Source organism: Dermochelys coriacea, chromosome 13 (genome assembly GCF_009764565.3).
Source record: "Dermochelys coriacea isolate rDerCor1 chromosome 13, rDerCor1.pri.v4, whole genome shotgun sequence".
In the NCBI taxonomy this organism is placed as follows: domain Eukaryota; kingdom Metazoa; phylum Chordata; order Testudines; family Dermochelyidae; genus Dermochelys; species Dermochelys coriacea.
This window is the reverse complement of record NC_050080.1, coordinates 20330304-20345925: the sequence shown is the minus strand read 5'-3', so window position 1 is coordinate 20345925 and position 15622 is coordinate 20330304. Positions and strand designations below refer to the sequence as shown.

Below are 15622 nucleotides of genomic sequence, written 5' to 3'. Positions count from 1 at the left end.
GGGGGTGAGTTAATGATGTTCTGTTGATTAGAGAGAGGCTAATATCCAGAATACTGTGTAGGGCGATTCATACTCACCCACTATGTTCTGGCCAACAAGGGAAAGCAAATCTTGCACCCTTATCTCCCCAAGCTCATCTCCTGCTCCCATTAGGCCTTCTTCTCAGCCTCTGCTGCTTCTGATTTCCAGCTACCCCGCTCTCACCAATGTGGGACGGTCCACCTGGGTTTCTTGAAAGGTGCTCCCAATGTATTTTCCCACTGAAATCCTTAAATCCAACCCTGGCCTCAGGAAGTCCTGAAACAGCACAAGCCACAGGCTTGAGCTGTGAACAGCGGGGAGGGAGGGAGAAACGGGGGCAGCGGGGGGGGGGAGAGACAGGCACAGTTATAGAGGATAATCATCCAGACCGATCAGCAACACAGTTTGGATAGTGGGGACGCTGAGAGCTATCGACGCAAACTGTAAACCCCGTATAGATGGAAACCACTTCAAGCCAGGAGGTGCGGCAGCACCCCTTTTTCCAGCACCTATGCCCAGGGGTTAACGGGAAGGGGGGGGTGAGCCCCCCAACCTCTGCTGAAACCAGAGCGCACTCTCCCTCTCCCCTTCCCCTGCAGTGCATGGGGGAGCAGCTGCCCCACCGCTCCCCCTCCCCCTTCCCCTGGGCTGGTCCCCAAACGCTCGCCCTTCCCGTGTCTAGTGGCTTTAGCCCCCAGCCCCTAGTGGATCTCCAGCAGTCCCCAGCGCTCCCTGCTCCACGGCACCAGGCACGGCGGGGCTGCGCTGGCCCAGCGTGGAGCAGGGGCTGGCTTTGCCCATCCGCTCCGCCTGGAGAACGCAGCGGCAGGGCCCGGGCGCTGCCCAGGGGAGCGCTCCGGAGCAGGTGTGCGGGGAGGAGCCATGCTCGGGCGGAGCCCTGGAGGAGGAGAAGGGGGGGCAACCTAGCGCCTGGCAGCCCGGCCCCCCTTTCGCGCAGGCAGCGCCCCCGCCCCGCCCCTGCGCTCCGTCGGCTTTGATTGGAGCTGCTGCCTTCCCGGGATGACTTCATGGCAGCCCCCGCCCCGGCGCGCCGCTGAATGAAGGGCTGGGGCGTCGGGAGCAGGCGAGGGGAGCGCAGCCCGCCAGGGGACGCATCTGGCCAGCCGCGCCCGCCGGGGAAGGGGGAGCCCTAGGAAGGCGGCGAGCAGCCGCTGAGCAGCAGTCGCCGCCAGTGTCTCCTTCCAGCCTCCCGGTGCCTTTCCCAAGGACAGCTGCTCGCCGCCGCCGCCGCCTCCTGCTCCGGCAGCGCCAGCCTGCATCGCGCCCAGGGGCCCCGGCGGCAGGTGCCTGCCCATCGCTCTCCGCCCGTCCCCGGAGCAGCGAGCAGCGCCCTCCTCCCAGATCCCACGGGGAGTCCCGCAGCCTCCCGCGGGCGGGGCTGAGCCCCTCCGCCTCCCACCTGCCCTCCGCCGTCGCCCCCATCTCGCCTCCCGAGGCCCCCGCAGTAGCCAAGACGCCGCGGGCCGTGCTCCGAGTGAAGAATGGGGCGTCGAAGCTGCCCAAGCCGCAGGCGGCGGCCGAGGCCCCCGGCAGCGCCCCCGGCCCGGGGCTCTTCATGGAGCGCTCGCAGAGCCGCCTCAGCCTGTCCGCCTCCTTCGAGGCCCTGGCCATCTACTTCCCCTGCATGAACAGCTTTGACGAGGAGGACGCGGGTAAGGGGGCCGGCCGTGGGGCGGGGAGCCCGGGGCGCTGGAAGGGTGTCAGTGGGGCTGGCGGGGGGTGTAATGCATATGGGGGAGAGCTGGCCCGAGGGGTGGGGACCATTCCTGGGGAGAGAGGTACCGGCGATTCTGCAGGGGGGCATCAATGGAGGGCAGGGAAGAGAGAGGGCCAGTGCCTCCGAGTGCAGCGGGGCTGTGAATGGAGAGAGGGGGAGGCAGCGAACACGTGAATGAGGGTGGCTGGGTGGGGTAGTGAGTGAGTGAATGAATTAATGGGGGAGGGCCCGATAGACTTGGCAGAAATAGTGAGGCAGCTCAGGACATACTGTGGGAGGGGGGGAACGAGGGTTCTAGCATGTTGTATGGGAGGGGGGTGTATAGATAGATATAAATGTCTCCCACCAACCCTTGTGCTAAGCACTGACGCTACAGAGGAGTGACTGCAGCTGGTGGCTGTGACTCTGCCGGCCATGGGGGTGGAAAGGCTAGAAGATTTGCTGGTTTTTAGCGGGAGAATGTGGGATTGTGATGTGTTGGCTCTAGCCCTGCCTGGCTCAGCTGAGGGATTGGGGTGTGACAGAGACCCATCCACTGATTGACTTCCCTAAGCCATCCACCAATGGCTGCCCAGCACCTTTTGTGTATAGTGAGACATGGGGTTAGGAACCTGCATTAGGGTGAGGGGATTAAAAAGAGAGATTTTTTGCATAAGGAAATGCACTCACTCTCTCAAATTAATGTCTTCACAAAGGAATGGTGCAAATCTTAATCCTTCTCTTATGCTCAGCTGCCTTCCAGAGAGGATGGTGGATGACGGTACTTTAAACAAAAAAGGCATCTTCTGCTGTACATTGTGTCCAAGCTCCAAGTACTTTTCAATGTGAACAATGAACTCTTCAGACTAAATACACTAAACTGGTAATATTTAAACGGCTCTTTTAGAATTTAGGCAACCATTTATCCAGATTTGCAAATATAGTCCCTACTCCGTAGTGTAAATCAGACAAGACAGAATGCTTCAGGAGAAAGGGTAATTAATAGGGAGACGCATGAAGGTGAGAGAAATTCAAGAGGTAGGATTGAACAAGAGAGAAAGATCCTTGAGAGCATTCCAGGCATACGGGATGGCATTGTAGAAGACACAAAGCTGAGTGGGAAAAGAATGTATTAAAATGAGATTATATAGAGAGTGGGATATAAGCATGCTCTTCATTCCTATCAATTTATTGTGAAAATGTGTAATGATTTGCACTTCAAGCACAAACTCACTTTCTGGTAATATGTTTTTAATCTCTTTTTTGTGTAACAAATGCAGAGATTGTTACTTAAGAGTTACATGAGTATTTTAATACCTACTTTCTTGGCTGCATCTCTCAAATACCTGTCTTGTAAATTCATCCCAAGAAATGCAGCTGCCCACAAGAAAAGATGGGTACATGTGCAAGTGAGATGTCACACACACAAAATTATTGTTTTTAGAGGAATCAAAGTAAAAAATAAATATATAAAAGTCAGAAGTGATTAACTTCTGTCAGCATGCAAGCAAGTGTAGAGGACAGGAAGGAGGTTTTAGCATCCTCCAACTGAATATATTTTAATATGTTTAAAATCCTGCATCGAAGAAGAAGAGGTGTGAGATCTCAACAAATGATTTATTTGCTCTTCATATTCAATTTGATTGTGATAACTGGAGGACCAGGCAAGGCAATAACAGGAGCTTTGAGAAGTCTCTGATGTGGCTTCAGAAATTATTTCTGGTGAGACACTTTGGAGCCCAAGAACCTGACACAATGACTTGAATGGATATTTCCTCAGTGAGGGGCTAACCATGTTGGGTCTGAGAAGACTGATACATTAAGTGAACGCTTCTTCCTATTCCAGCATCTAAAGAGATATGGTTGTAGTCAGAATTTTATTTATTTGATCTCTCTCATTCCTGAACAATCACTCATGAATGTTAATATTCCAGCCTATGAAAAGATATGCCTTTGAATTCATGAAATCTACAGTTATGGCCTCATCCTTCAAATGCTTGTTACTGGAGCACTGCTTACTACCCTGAGTTAGACCCATTAATCTTAATATAACTACTCAAGGTAGGAGGCATTATGGTTGGTAATAAGTATTTGCAATATTGTCCCTTACTTTGGAAATATGAATACAAATTCATATTTCCATGAACACTGCTGCTATTTCTACTGGTGATTTCAGAAAGAAAAAAGTGACATTTTGGATTGTTGCCTCTTTCACAAAAAATACAAATAAGCATAAATAACCATTTTTGTTAGACAAAACATATTTTGTGGAAATTGGAGAAATCATAAATAATCACATTGTGACAAACATGAGACTATAACATTTAGATTTAGGCAAGCTTCTGAAATTCACAAGATTCTGACCAGATCTAATTGCATTATGAATTCTAATTTTAAAAAAAATCTGATACACAGCACAGGATAATGGATACTGCATTTGGCAAAATATCATCTGTAGAAGAGAGCAATAGAAAAGAAGAGATTAACCCCATAATATAAAGAAGGGAGGAATGCTGACAGAGCAAACAATCCAGTTTCAATACATTTATCTTCCATTTTGAATAAAGATGAGATTCTCTGCTATACTAGAAGGGAGCCTTCTTAATGAGGAAGAAAAGTTAATAAATGGCAAAGTTTAGAGGAAACTTGACATACTGTATTCTAAAGGGAAGAAGGCCCTTGACCCCAAATCATCAAGTTTTCTCACTTGGGTCAGATTAAAATAATTGGGAAGGAAATTCACTAGAGCTGGCATGGCCTTCAATGAAGAGTAAAGAGGAAACCTAAATAGCACTAGGTTTCAGAGTCGCAGCCATGTTAGTCTGTATTCGCAAAAAGAAAAGGAGTACTTGTGGCACCTTAGAGACTAACAAATTTATTTGAGCATAAGCTTTCATGAGCTACAACTCACTTCATCAGATGCATCCAATGAAGTGAGCTGTACCTCATGAAAGCTTATGCTCAAATAAATTTGTTAGTCTCTAAGGTGCCACAAGTACAACAAATTTATTTGAGCATAAGCTTTCATGAGGTACAGCTCACTTCATTGGATGCATCTGATGAAGTGAGTTGTAGCTCATGAAAGCTTATGCTCAAATAAATTTGTTAGTCGCTAAGGTGCCACAAGTACTCCTTTTCTTTTTGCTAAATAGCACTACTGAACCTAAGGGTACCTGCATTTCTAGCTTCAACTGATTGGATAGAGTTAACACTGGCCTGGAAAAGGGGCCAGATTTTGAACTTGGTATATAATAACCTTTGAAAATGCTTTTAATTGCAGAAGATCTCCCCTCCTGTCTTGGGCCTCATTTTTCTTCACTGTCCATGGTCTTGGCAACAGCTGAATTGCTTTCACATCTCTTGTGTCTGCCAATATGCAAATAATACCTAGTCTGCACTCCTCTGATGTTTCAGAGCTTCTGCTGACTTCTCATTGGTGAAATGGGTACAGAAAGAGCCTCAGTCCATACTAGTCTATGCAAGAGCAGATGGGGCAGGGTCCACAAGATGCAGATAGATGTGCAGAACTTCTAGTAAATAAACTGATTTCTCATCTGAACAGTCCCTGAACTACATCCTATGCCAGGGAGATTGACTGACTGACCTGCGAATATGCCCTTCTGCATGCAGGACCTGTTACAGATTTCATGGGTCTGAAAAGATGGGAGGTAGGAAATGGTGCTGAAATTTGCATTACTAATGGCATCAATAGCTGAGGAGTAGCCAGACTGATCCAGAGACAGATGTCCTAAATGAGCAACAGGGTCTGCTCACCATTAAGACATAGCAGTGCTGTTACACGGAGAAATTACTGTCTACAGTAAATAGCATAAGAACAATGGGTTACCAATACTTTTAAACTTAATAAATGTAACTTTCCTGTGCTTCTATTGGTCAAGTCTAGCAGTCCTCATTCAGTCAAAATTTCCATCCATGTCAGTGGGAACAAGAACTTCAAAACAGGAGTCTTTATTACTAATGGTCCTATATCATTATTATAATTTATAGACGTGTCTGTCCTAGCTCTGATCATTGTACAGTTATAAAGCAATAGACGAAAAGGAGCTAAATGGAAGAAATTAAAGTGAAGCTTGAATTTTCACATTTGTGCCTGGATATAAATATGAGTGTGTTTGCTCAGCTCTGCCACAATCCTGCACCTGCTTGGAATGCCTTTGAAGCTAGTGGAGTTGATTGTGGTAACAGCAGTCTAAGACACACACAAGCAGTAATTTGCAGGATTGGGGCCTTAGTTTGTATTTACCTTGACTGCAAACACAATCATGGTCACTGCACATGCAAACTAAGTGCATAAGCGTGGGTGCATTTTTGTGTGCTCAACTTTGAAAATGTGAGCCTTAATCCAGAGCATACTTTTATTAGTATCAAGATGGAAATCTTAACTGTGCCACAACATGACGACAGTACATTTTTCCTGGGATTGGCTGAAATGAAACATTCTATATCTTTGTATCCATGTAGTAATCTGTTGCAAGATCCTGGCTTGCCAAATGGTGAACTATCGCAAGTGAATGTGAGTTAAAAATAAAACTTGCTGAGGGTAGAATAAAGTACCCAAATTAACTTTGTGACCAAGAGACAAAATGGTTGCCACTGTCAAAATGTCAAACTGTCTCCCAAAATGTTGGTAAATTCCATCCTCATTTACACAGATGCCCGCTCAGGAAGCAGTAGAGTTATCCGTTTCTTGATGACAACCAAGTCCGAGCAACTATGGTGCTGCTGCTTGTACACAATGTCACAGAGTGACAGCCATTATTCTATTACCAGCATGTGCTTTGAAGAGAAGCTAAATAAAATGTTAATTTAATGGAGCTGTAAAAACAGAGTTAAGACATATTGGACTAGAGTAACGTGATTGCTGTGGGCTTGTGGAGAAGTTTGTAACTTCTTTGTCTGGGTTGGATCGGCTGAATTTCTCTGTACTGTTAAGCATTAAAATATGTATAAAATTATGAAATAAAAAGTGCCTCTGTGTGTTCTAAAGTTCCCATTGATATTTTCAATTCCAGTGCTGTGCTGCAATTGAATACAAACGTTTTATAGAAGATGCTAATTGTTAATATGAGTGAATTCCATAATGTGAAGTTCATTTTTGAGTTCATATGGGCTAGTTTGGCTTCCCTTAGATTGCCTTGGAAAGTTTTGGAGGACCCTATAAGCCTCCTCTTACAGGGTAATTGGTCGGTGCTCTGTTATGCAAGTGCCCCGTGTTTATGGTAATAGTATGTAGGAGGTAGCAAGAACATCCGTGCGCTGCATGACCAGAATCGTAATTTTTAAATCCTAAATGTGTTCTTAATACATGTCAGACTGAAGTCGTTATTGTCTCTTGATTGTAGTACAGTGACATTCAAAGCCTATTGTTAACTAGGGGCTCAGTTATGCCTATGGGGCAGTGGCCTGCACTGGGGATAATCCAGAGGTGCACTGCCCCAGATACAAGGAATTCTGACTCAAGTAAACTGAATTCCTCATGCAGCTCCCCAGTGTGCATAGACCATGACTACAGCATACTCCCCTCTATAGGCCTAGCCAGCTCTGGATGAAATTTTTAGAAAACTTTTTTTGGGTCAGAAAATGCAGATTCAGAAATGTGTTGATTTTTGCTGAATTGTTTGGGTTTTTAGAAGAAAAAAATTCTGAAAAATCTAAACATTTCATTTCAACATTTTCAAAACAAAATGTTTATTTTTCAGTTTGAAATTACTTTTGTTTTGAAATTTCCTTTAATTTTATTTGTAAACATTTCAATAATGTCTAAAAAATGCTCAAAATCCAAATATAACATTTCATTTGACCCAAAACAATTTTTTCTTCAATTTTTCCATTTGCCAGAAATTTCAAATTTTTGTGATTTTTTTTTTTTTTTTAATTTAAATCTAACCCAAAATAATTTTTTCTACTTTTCAAAAGTGCCAACAATCTGAAAAATCTGTATCTGAGGATATCAGGGAATCCTCAGTGCTCCAACTGTTTGCCAAACTTTTTTTGAAAATCTCGTGGATTTCCTTTATAGCAGCGTAGCTACATTAGAGTCCATCTGCACCTATTACTCACACCCTAGGTGTTTGAAAAGTGCTCGTTAGTTTTAAAGAGATTGGTACAGAAGATGAAGAATGCTGATTATAAACTATCTTTTGAGCCCCAAAGCATGGAGAAGAGAAACCCTTCCCTCCATGATGTCTCTTTGTGTGAGTCGTTTTGCTGTCAGTTTACTCTAAGTAGGAGATTCTGTCCCTGAAAACCTTTCTGACTAAGAGCAACTGTTTCTCCGCCACTTCTAATTCATGTAAAATTAATTCTAGTGCAACATTTATTAAGTCAAAAGCACAGTTCTCCTAGCTAAAAAAATCCTTTACTCTGTCAGGTTTCTACATGAGGACAAGTTGTGAAATGCAACTACTTTACTTCAACATCACTATTTGACAGAACGTATGCATCTGCTTTGTGTAGAGAGGAATTAAACTTTAATTGGGTCAGTTGTTTTGAGAAATAATTTATTTGTACAATTATTTTTTTGAGATTGTGAGTTATCCTGCCCATATTTCTGAGTGCTGTAGGCTAGATTAGAAATGTGCACGTTTTAATTTAGAAACCTGTGAGTTGCTAACATGTTTCAGCACTGCAGTTTGACTTGGCATTTGATGGGTTTACACAGGGCTCTGATCACTGCAATCTTGTCTTCCACAGATATTTCTTGCAGACCGTACAGGGCACTTTGAAGTGCCATTAGCACACTTAAATAAGGATGTTGTCTTCTCCTCAGAACTATTTATATGGCTTCTGATTTTGGATTTATCTGATAAAGACCAATAAAACAGCCTCAATACAACCCCCCGCCCAAGCAATGTTTATCAAATAAACACTGGAAAAACACCAAAAATGACTTGTATCTAAGGGCTTATCTATGCGGAGCAGTAATGTGGACTACCAGGGTGTGATTCACACTAATGTGGTGTTTGATTGGTCCATCCATGTAATGTTTATAATAGACTAACTATTAAGAAGACATTGAATGTACATCTACCAAAGTGATGTTCCTACAAGGTTCTGTTTTGTCTTCTGAATGAAGGAGTGAAATCTAAAGTGTATAATCTGTGAACAGATATAAAGACAAAAGAGAATAGAGCAATTGACGGCTAATTAGGTATATAATTGCCTGCACAAATTAGGCACAGAGCTGCACATGCATTTTGGGCATCTAACTGGCATAGTAATTGGGCAGCACACTTTATTTATTTGGATTTGTAAAATGATAAAAAGCACCCATATAAAGACCCTGGGAGCTCTGCTATGGCATAACACACACAAATAATACAAAACTCAGTAGCCCTACCCCTCAAACAAAATCCAGCCACAATCAAATCAGTCAAATCACAATGGCAGCCAATACCCTGTTTCATCTCAGCCTCATTACTCTGTTATGCCATTTTACCCAAACTCCGAAAGAACTCAGCTGGCTTTGCAGAATGCTAGTTGTCTATACAATGCTCTGAGTGATCAGCACCTTAAAGATTATAACAGGTTGAGAAAGATTTCACATTTTTTCCCCTGTACTGTAATTGAAAATGTAATTGACCTACAGGAATGCAAGTTCGTAGCTATGTTGCCTTAATAAAGTATGGAGAAATACTACTTTAAACATGAAGGCTTGTGTTGTGTTGAGTAACGCAGAGACGGTGTAGAGTAGTTATCAATTGTTAGCTTGACATGTCCTGCCAGTTTGACAGTGAAGTCCTACAGGGGCCTGTCTTGGTCTGGTACTATTAAATATTTTCATTAATGACTTGGATGACGGAGTAGAGAGTGTGCTTATAAAATGTGCAGATGACACCAAGCTGGATGGGTTTGTAAGCACTCTGGAGGCCAGGATTAGAATTTAAAATTATATTGATAAATTACAGAATTGGTCTGAAATCAACAAGATGGATTTCAGTGAAGACTAGTGCAAAGCACTACTTCTAGGAAGGAAAAATCAAATGCACAAATACAAAATGGGGAAGAACTGAATAGGCAGCTTTACTGCAGAGAGGGATCTGGGGATTATAATGGATCACACTGAAAATGAGTCAACAGTGTGATGCTGTTGTGAAAAAGGCAAATGTCATTCTGGGATGCATTAACAGGAGTGTCACATATAAGAAATGGGAGTAATTATTGTGCTCTACTCGGCACTGGTGATGTCTTACCTGGAGTATTGTGTCCAGTTTTGGACAGCACACTTTAAGAAAGATGTGGAGAAACTGAAGAGACTCTAAAGAAGAGCAACAAAAATAAAAAGGAGTTTAGAAAACATGACCTATGAGGAAAGGTTGAAAAATTTGGCATGTTTAGTCTAGAGAAGAGAATCCTGGGGGGGGGGATATAACAGTCTTCAACTATATAAAAGGTTGTTCTAAAGATGGTGGTCAAGTATTCTTCATTGTAGATGAGGTTAGCACATGTAGTAATTGGAGTAGTTTGCAGCAAGGGAGTTATAGGTTTTAGATTAAAAGTTTATTCCTAACTACAAGGATAGTTAAGCAGAGGAACAGGTTACCCAGGGGGATTGTGGAATCCCCTTCATTGGGAATTTTTAAAGAACAGGTTAGACAAAACACCTGTCAGGGATGGGCTAGATATACTTAATCCTGCCTTGGAGCAGTGGTCTGGAATCAATGATCTTTCAAAGGCACTTCCAGACCTGCATTTCTATGATTCTGTAAACATATACAATAGAAAACCTCTTCTAATGTGCCTTGTCATCAGGGCCTCATGAATTCTGCTTTACTTCATGGATGGGTTCAGCAGCCAAAAGAAGAGAATTCCATGGCAGGGGCATTGCATACCATCAGCATCCACAGCTTAACTGCAGCATGCTTGAAAACCACCTACATTCTATGAACTGGAACTAAACTGCAGTTGGTGTGTCAATAACAGAAGTGTATGTAGAAAGCAGTATTAGGGTGGAGTCTTCCCAAAGAACCTGCCAAAAGGGTGCTTAGTCATTTTAGGGCCTGTGTTATGCATGTCCTTTCCATAGTGTCATAGCTGCAGTTATAATTTCAATAGACTTGTTAGACCGGGGTGGCCAACCTGTGTCTCCGGAGCCACATGTGGCTCTTCAGAAGTTGATATGCGGCTCCTTGTATAGGCACCAACTCTGGGGCCGGAGCTACAGGCGCCAACATTCCAATGTGCCGGGGGGGGGGGCTCACTGCTCAACCCCTGGCTCTGCCACAGGCCCTGCCCCCGCTCCACCCCCTCCCCTGAGCCTGCCATGCCCTCACTCCTGCCCCCCACAAAATGGCTGATCAGGAGGTGCAGGGAGGGAGGGGGAGGCGCTGATTGGCAGGGCTGCTGGTGGGCAGGAGGCACTGGGAGCTGGGGTGGGGCAGAGGGGAAGCTGATGTGGGGGCTGCTGACTTATTACTCTGGCTCTTTGGCAATGTACATTGGTAAATGCTGGCTCCTTCTCAGGCTCAGGTTGGACATCCCTGGGTTAGACCTGCGTCCACTGTGCTTGCCACAACAGTGCAAAAACAGACATAATTATAACTTTGTCTATGTACAGCTCCTGGACCAGCGTGGGCATAGAATTTCTGTCTTCCTTATGGCTAATCGTGGCATAGCAGCCTTTTTCATCTCTTGTCGGCAGTTACTAAGCCACTCTGTTTAGTTTCTTCCTACGACTCAGCCCTCTGATAAGCCTCACTGCTTGTAGGGTCACCAAAAAGTTCAAATGAAAACACTAAGTCTTAGTGGCCATGTAGCGGGCCTTGGGCAGTAGTCCTTTTCCCCTTTAGCTCTGAACCGTAGCTCACTCCTCCTGTGAAGGGGTGTAGAAGAATGCAGGCCCACCCTTCTCCTCTGGGTTCCAGTCCAGGGCCCTTTTGATAAGCAGTGAGGGTCTGTTTCTTATGTTCCAAATCCTGGTTCCCTGGGCTGATTCCTCCCTTTGCCTCTTGGCAGGAGTCTGTCATGGAGGAGTGTTCTCCAGTCCTCTCTCCCTGGAATTTCGTTTTTCCTTGCAGCTTTTCCCAGCCTGTTGCAGAGGAGCTTTGTCAGGGCAGCTAGCCTCACTGAGAGCTGCCTGGAACCCCTTCACCGTTGCTGTATCTGCCCTCTCCCTTTGAGGCCAGTCCCAAAGTATACACTCCTGTCTGTGGCTCTCCTCTCTGTTCTCTGCTTTTGGCCTTGCAGTCCTTCCTCTGGTTATTGGAACCACCTGGTCTGCTTGTCCCCAGCTAGGTCTATGTCTCCACTTCAGGTGCCACTGAATGGATTTGCTGGCTTTCAGGTTCCTATTAACCCTTTATTTCTGGGCATATGCTTCATCCCGGGCCCCCTATTCAGGGTTCCTTCTCTGTGTTGATACACACAATATTAAAATTTTGAACCAGATTTTCATATGGACTCTTTTTTGCGTATTTGTGTTTTGATAGGATCGTTAGGGAAATAAGATAGGAGAAAGACTTTTTGCTTTTTTTAAGATGAGATTGATTTCTGGCTATTGTGAACAGCTCATTGTTCAGTAACAGGCTTATTACAGACAAAGTAGAGTAGCTCAGCCAATCGCTTATGTCTCTGTCATTTACATGCTACAGTCCAATTGGTTGAAACCCTCTGTTAACTGATGTAAAATATGATAGGCCTCCAGTCTTGCATGTGGTTTGGAATTATTGGTGGTTTGGGCTGTGTTTTTAAGGCAAGAGAATGACCCTTCCATTAGCTTTCTCTCTGTAAAATACTCCTGGAGAAAAGGCACAGATAGCTAGTCAAGCTCAACCCTATATACTCACCCCCCCCCCCCCAGGGCTTACCCTGACTTGTTACATTGAGGTAAAAACTCTAGAGTGCATAGTCTCTCCTAGAATTTCACAAGAAGACAGCTGATTCAAATTCATTCCCTCACTGTGAAAACACACTTTTTTCTCCAGTGAAAACATAGCCTTGTTTTCAGACAATAGGAATTTTGCCATATTTATTTTAAATGTTGAATAGCATGAGCTTGCAGGGAGAAAATTAGAAAAGTTAAGGCACAAAATGAGTTATACCAAGGAAGGGACATAAAAGGCAATAGGAAGAGGTTCTTTAAATATATTAGGAGCAAGAGAAAGATGAAGGAAAGTGTAGGTCCTCTACTTACCCAGGAAGGAGAGCTACTAACTGATGACATCAAGAAGGCTGAGGTGTTTAATGCCTATTTTGCTTTAGTTTTCATTAAAAAGGTTAATGGTGATCAGATACTCAATACAAATCTTAACAAGGGGGAAGAAACACAGGTCGGAATAGGGATAGAACAGGTTAAAGAATATTTAGATAACTTAGATGTACTCAAGTTGGCAGGACCTGATAAAATTCATCCTAATGTAACTTGAGGAACTAGTTGAAATAGTCTCTGGACTATTTGTGATGATCTTTCAGAACTCAGGGAGGATGGGTGAGGTCCCAGAGGACTGGAGAAGGGTAAATAATACCCATCTTCAAAATGGGGTGGAGGGGAAAGGAGGACCTTGGGAATTATAGACCAGTCAGCCTAATTTTGATACCTGGAAAGATACTGGTAAACAATCAATTTGTAAGAACCTGGAGGATAAATGAGTTATAAAGAATAGCTAGCATGGATGTGTCAAGATCAAATCATGTTAAACCAACCTAATTTCCTTCTTTGGCAGAGTTATAGACCTACTGGACACGGGGAAGCAGTAGACATGATACATCTTGATATTTAGTAAGGCTTTTGAGACTCCCACATGACATTCTCATACGAAAAATAGGGATATGTGATCTAGATTAAATTACTGTAAAGTGGGTGCACAACTGGCTGAAAGACCATACTCAAAGAGGAGCTCTCAATAGTTCTCTGTCAAACTAGGAAGATATATCTAGTGGGATTCCACAGGTGTCAGTCCTGGGTCCAATACTAGTCAATATTTTTATTAATGGAATTTATTATAAAGGAGTTGAAAGTATGCTTATACAATTTGCAGATGATACCAAGCAGGGGAGGGATTGAAAGCACTTTGGAATACAGGATTGGAATTTAAAATGTCTGTGACAAATTGGAGAATTAGTGTGAAATCAACAAGATGAAATTCAGTAATGACAAGTGCAAAGTATTACACATAGGGAGGCAAAACCGAATGCACATCTACAAAATGGGGAATAACTGGCTAGGTGTAGTACTGATGAAAAGGATCTGCAGGTTATAGTGGACCGCAAAGTGAATGAGTCAACAACATGTTGCAGTTGCAAAAAAGGCTAATATAATTCTGGGTTGTATTAACAGGAGTGTTGTATGTAAAACATAGGAGATAATTGTCATGCTCTACACAGCAATGGTAAGGCCTTTGCTGGAGTACTGTATCCAATTCTGGACATCACACTTTAGGAAAGATGTGAACAAACTGGAAGGAGTCCAGGGTAAAGCAAGAAAAATGATAGAAGGGTTAGAAAACTTGACATATGAGGAAAGGTTAAAAAAACTGGGCATGTTTAGTCTTGAGAAAGAAGACTGAGCAGGGACCTGATAACAGTCTTTAATTATGTTAAAGGCTCATCCGATGAAGTGAGCTGTAGCTCACGAAAGCTTATGCTCTAATAAATTTGTTAGTCTCTAAGGTGCCACAAGTACTCCTTTTCTTTTTGCGAATACAGACTAACACGGCTGCTACTCTGAAAAAGAGAATGGTGATCAATTGTTGTCCATGTCTGCTAGAGGTAGGACAAGTAGTACCCATCTTAATCTGCAGTAAGGGAGATTTAAGGTTAGATATTGGGAAAAACTTTCTAACTATAAAGGGTTGTTAAATTCTGGAATAGGCTTTGCAAGTGTTGTGGAATCCCCATCCTTGGAGGTTTTTAAGAACAGATTGTACAAACACCTGTGAGTGGTGGTCTAGGTTTTAGTCCTCTCTCAGTCCAGGCATCTGGACTAGATGACCTCTCGAGGTCCCTTCCAGCCCTACATTTCTGTGATTTTTATTATCCTGTAGCCCTTTTTCATGTGAAGAATCTTATCAAAGCCAATGGGACTATCCATTTGAAGTAGCAGGCTTTGAGTTAGGTACAGTAATTCAAATAAATTGAGGAAGTGTGTTTCAAATGCTGTTCTGGAAGCCAGGAAAAATAATGTAGAAAGTAGATAAACAATCCGATGTTCAGTCTTGCAGATAATGGATACTGTTTCATTGTGAGATTTATGGGACTGTTTCTCTTAGAAAGCTTCATGCACTTTAGAACAGATCGCTGCCAGATTGGTCAAATTCCAACATCCAGACAGTTTGAATTGGCTGTAGGCTGCAGTGATAACTGTGGTGAACTCTATCGGCCAGCCACTTTGTGAGCTCTGTAGATGGCCATGTGGTTGCTGCTTGTAAAACAGACAGTGTCAAAACACTACACAATATGAGGACATTTCCATGGTACCTGTTCTTATGCTGTGGTATCAGCACAAACTACCATGGCTATACTTTCTTCCTCCATGTGGGACCTTAAAAAATTATGTGGTAATCCTATGGTATTTTTTAGTAAGGATAGGTTGATGATAGTTGAGACTGAGTTCAAAAGAGAAGCCCCTTCTGGATTTACAGGTGACTTAACTAAGGCAGGCATTCCTGTTATAGACCTAGTGATTATCACTTTGCATTAAGAAGAGCTGTTTCTCTTTTATCCTATACTTTAAAATGACCCTGTGTCTGTGGTCAGGCCACTAGGAAGGACATCTGCTGTGTACCTGGGTGGCTTAGCCATTTGGATTCCTAGCACACAGTTATTTGATGTGCAGCTCCAAGATCACTCAGTGTATGAAAACATTCAAGTCATATTTCAGATCTAACCCTTTTAGTCCTGAGAATGCTTTGTGGAGGGTTAGACACT

At 43.5% G+C, this 15622-nt stretch overlaps 1 protein-coding gene across 2 annotated transcripts in view; it reads left to right on the top strand.

The window, feature by feature from the left end:
* Positions 1–1017: 1017 nt before the first annotated feature.
* Positions 1018–15622, top strand: part of RIMS4 (regulating synaptic membrane exocytosis 4) — a 90494-nt gene continuing 75889 nt past the window's right edge. Inside the window, exon 1 of one of the 2 annotated variants that reach the window (XM_038369818.1) lies at positions 1018–1694. In XM_038369818.1, coding sequence (XP_038225746.1) covers positions 1598–1694 — 97 coding nt within the window. In that variant the 5' untranslated portion in view covers positions 1018–1597. The remainder of the gene's footprint in view (positions 1695–15622) is intronic. The other variant, XM_038369819.2, reaches the window with a different exon arrangement.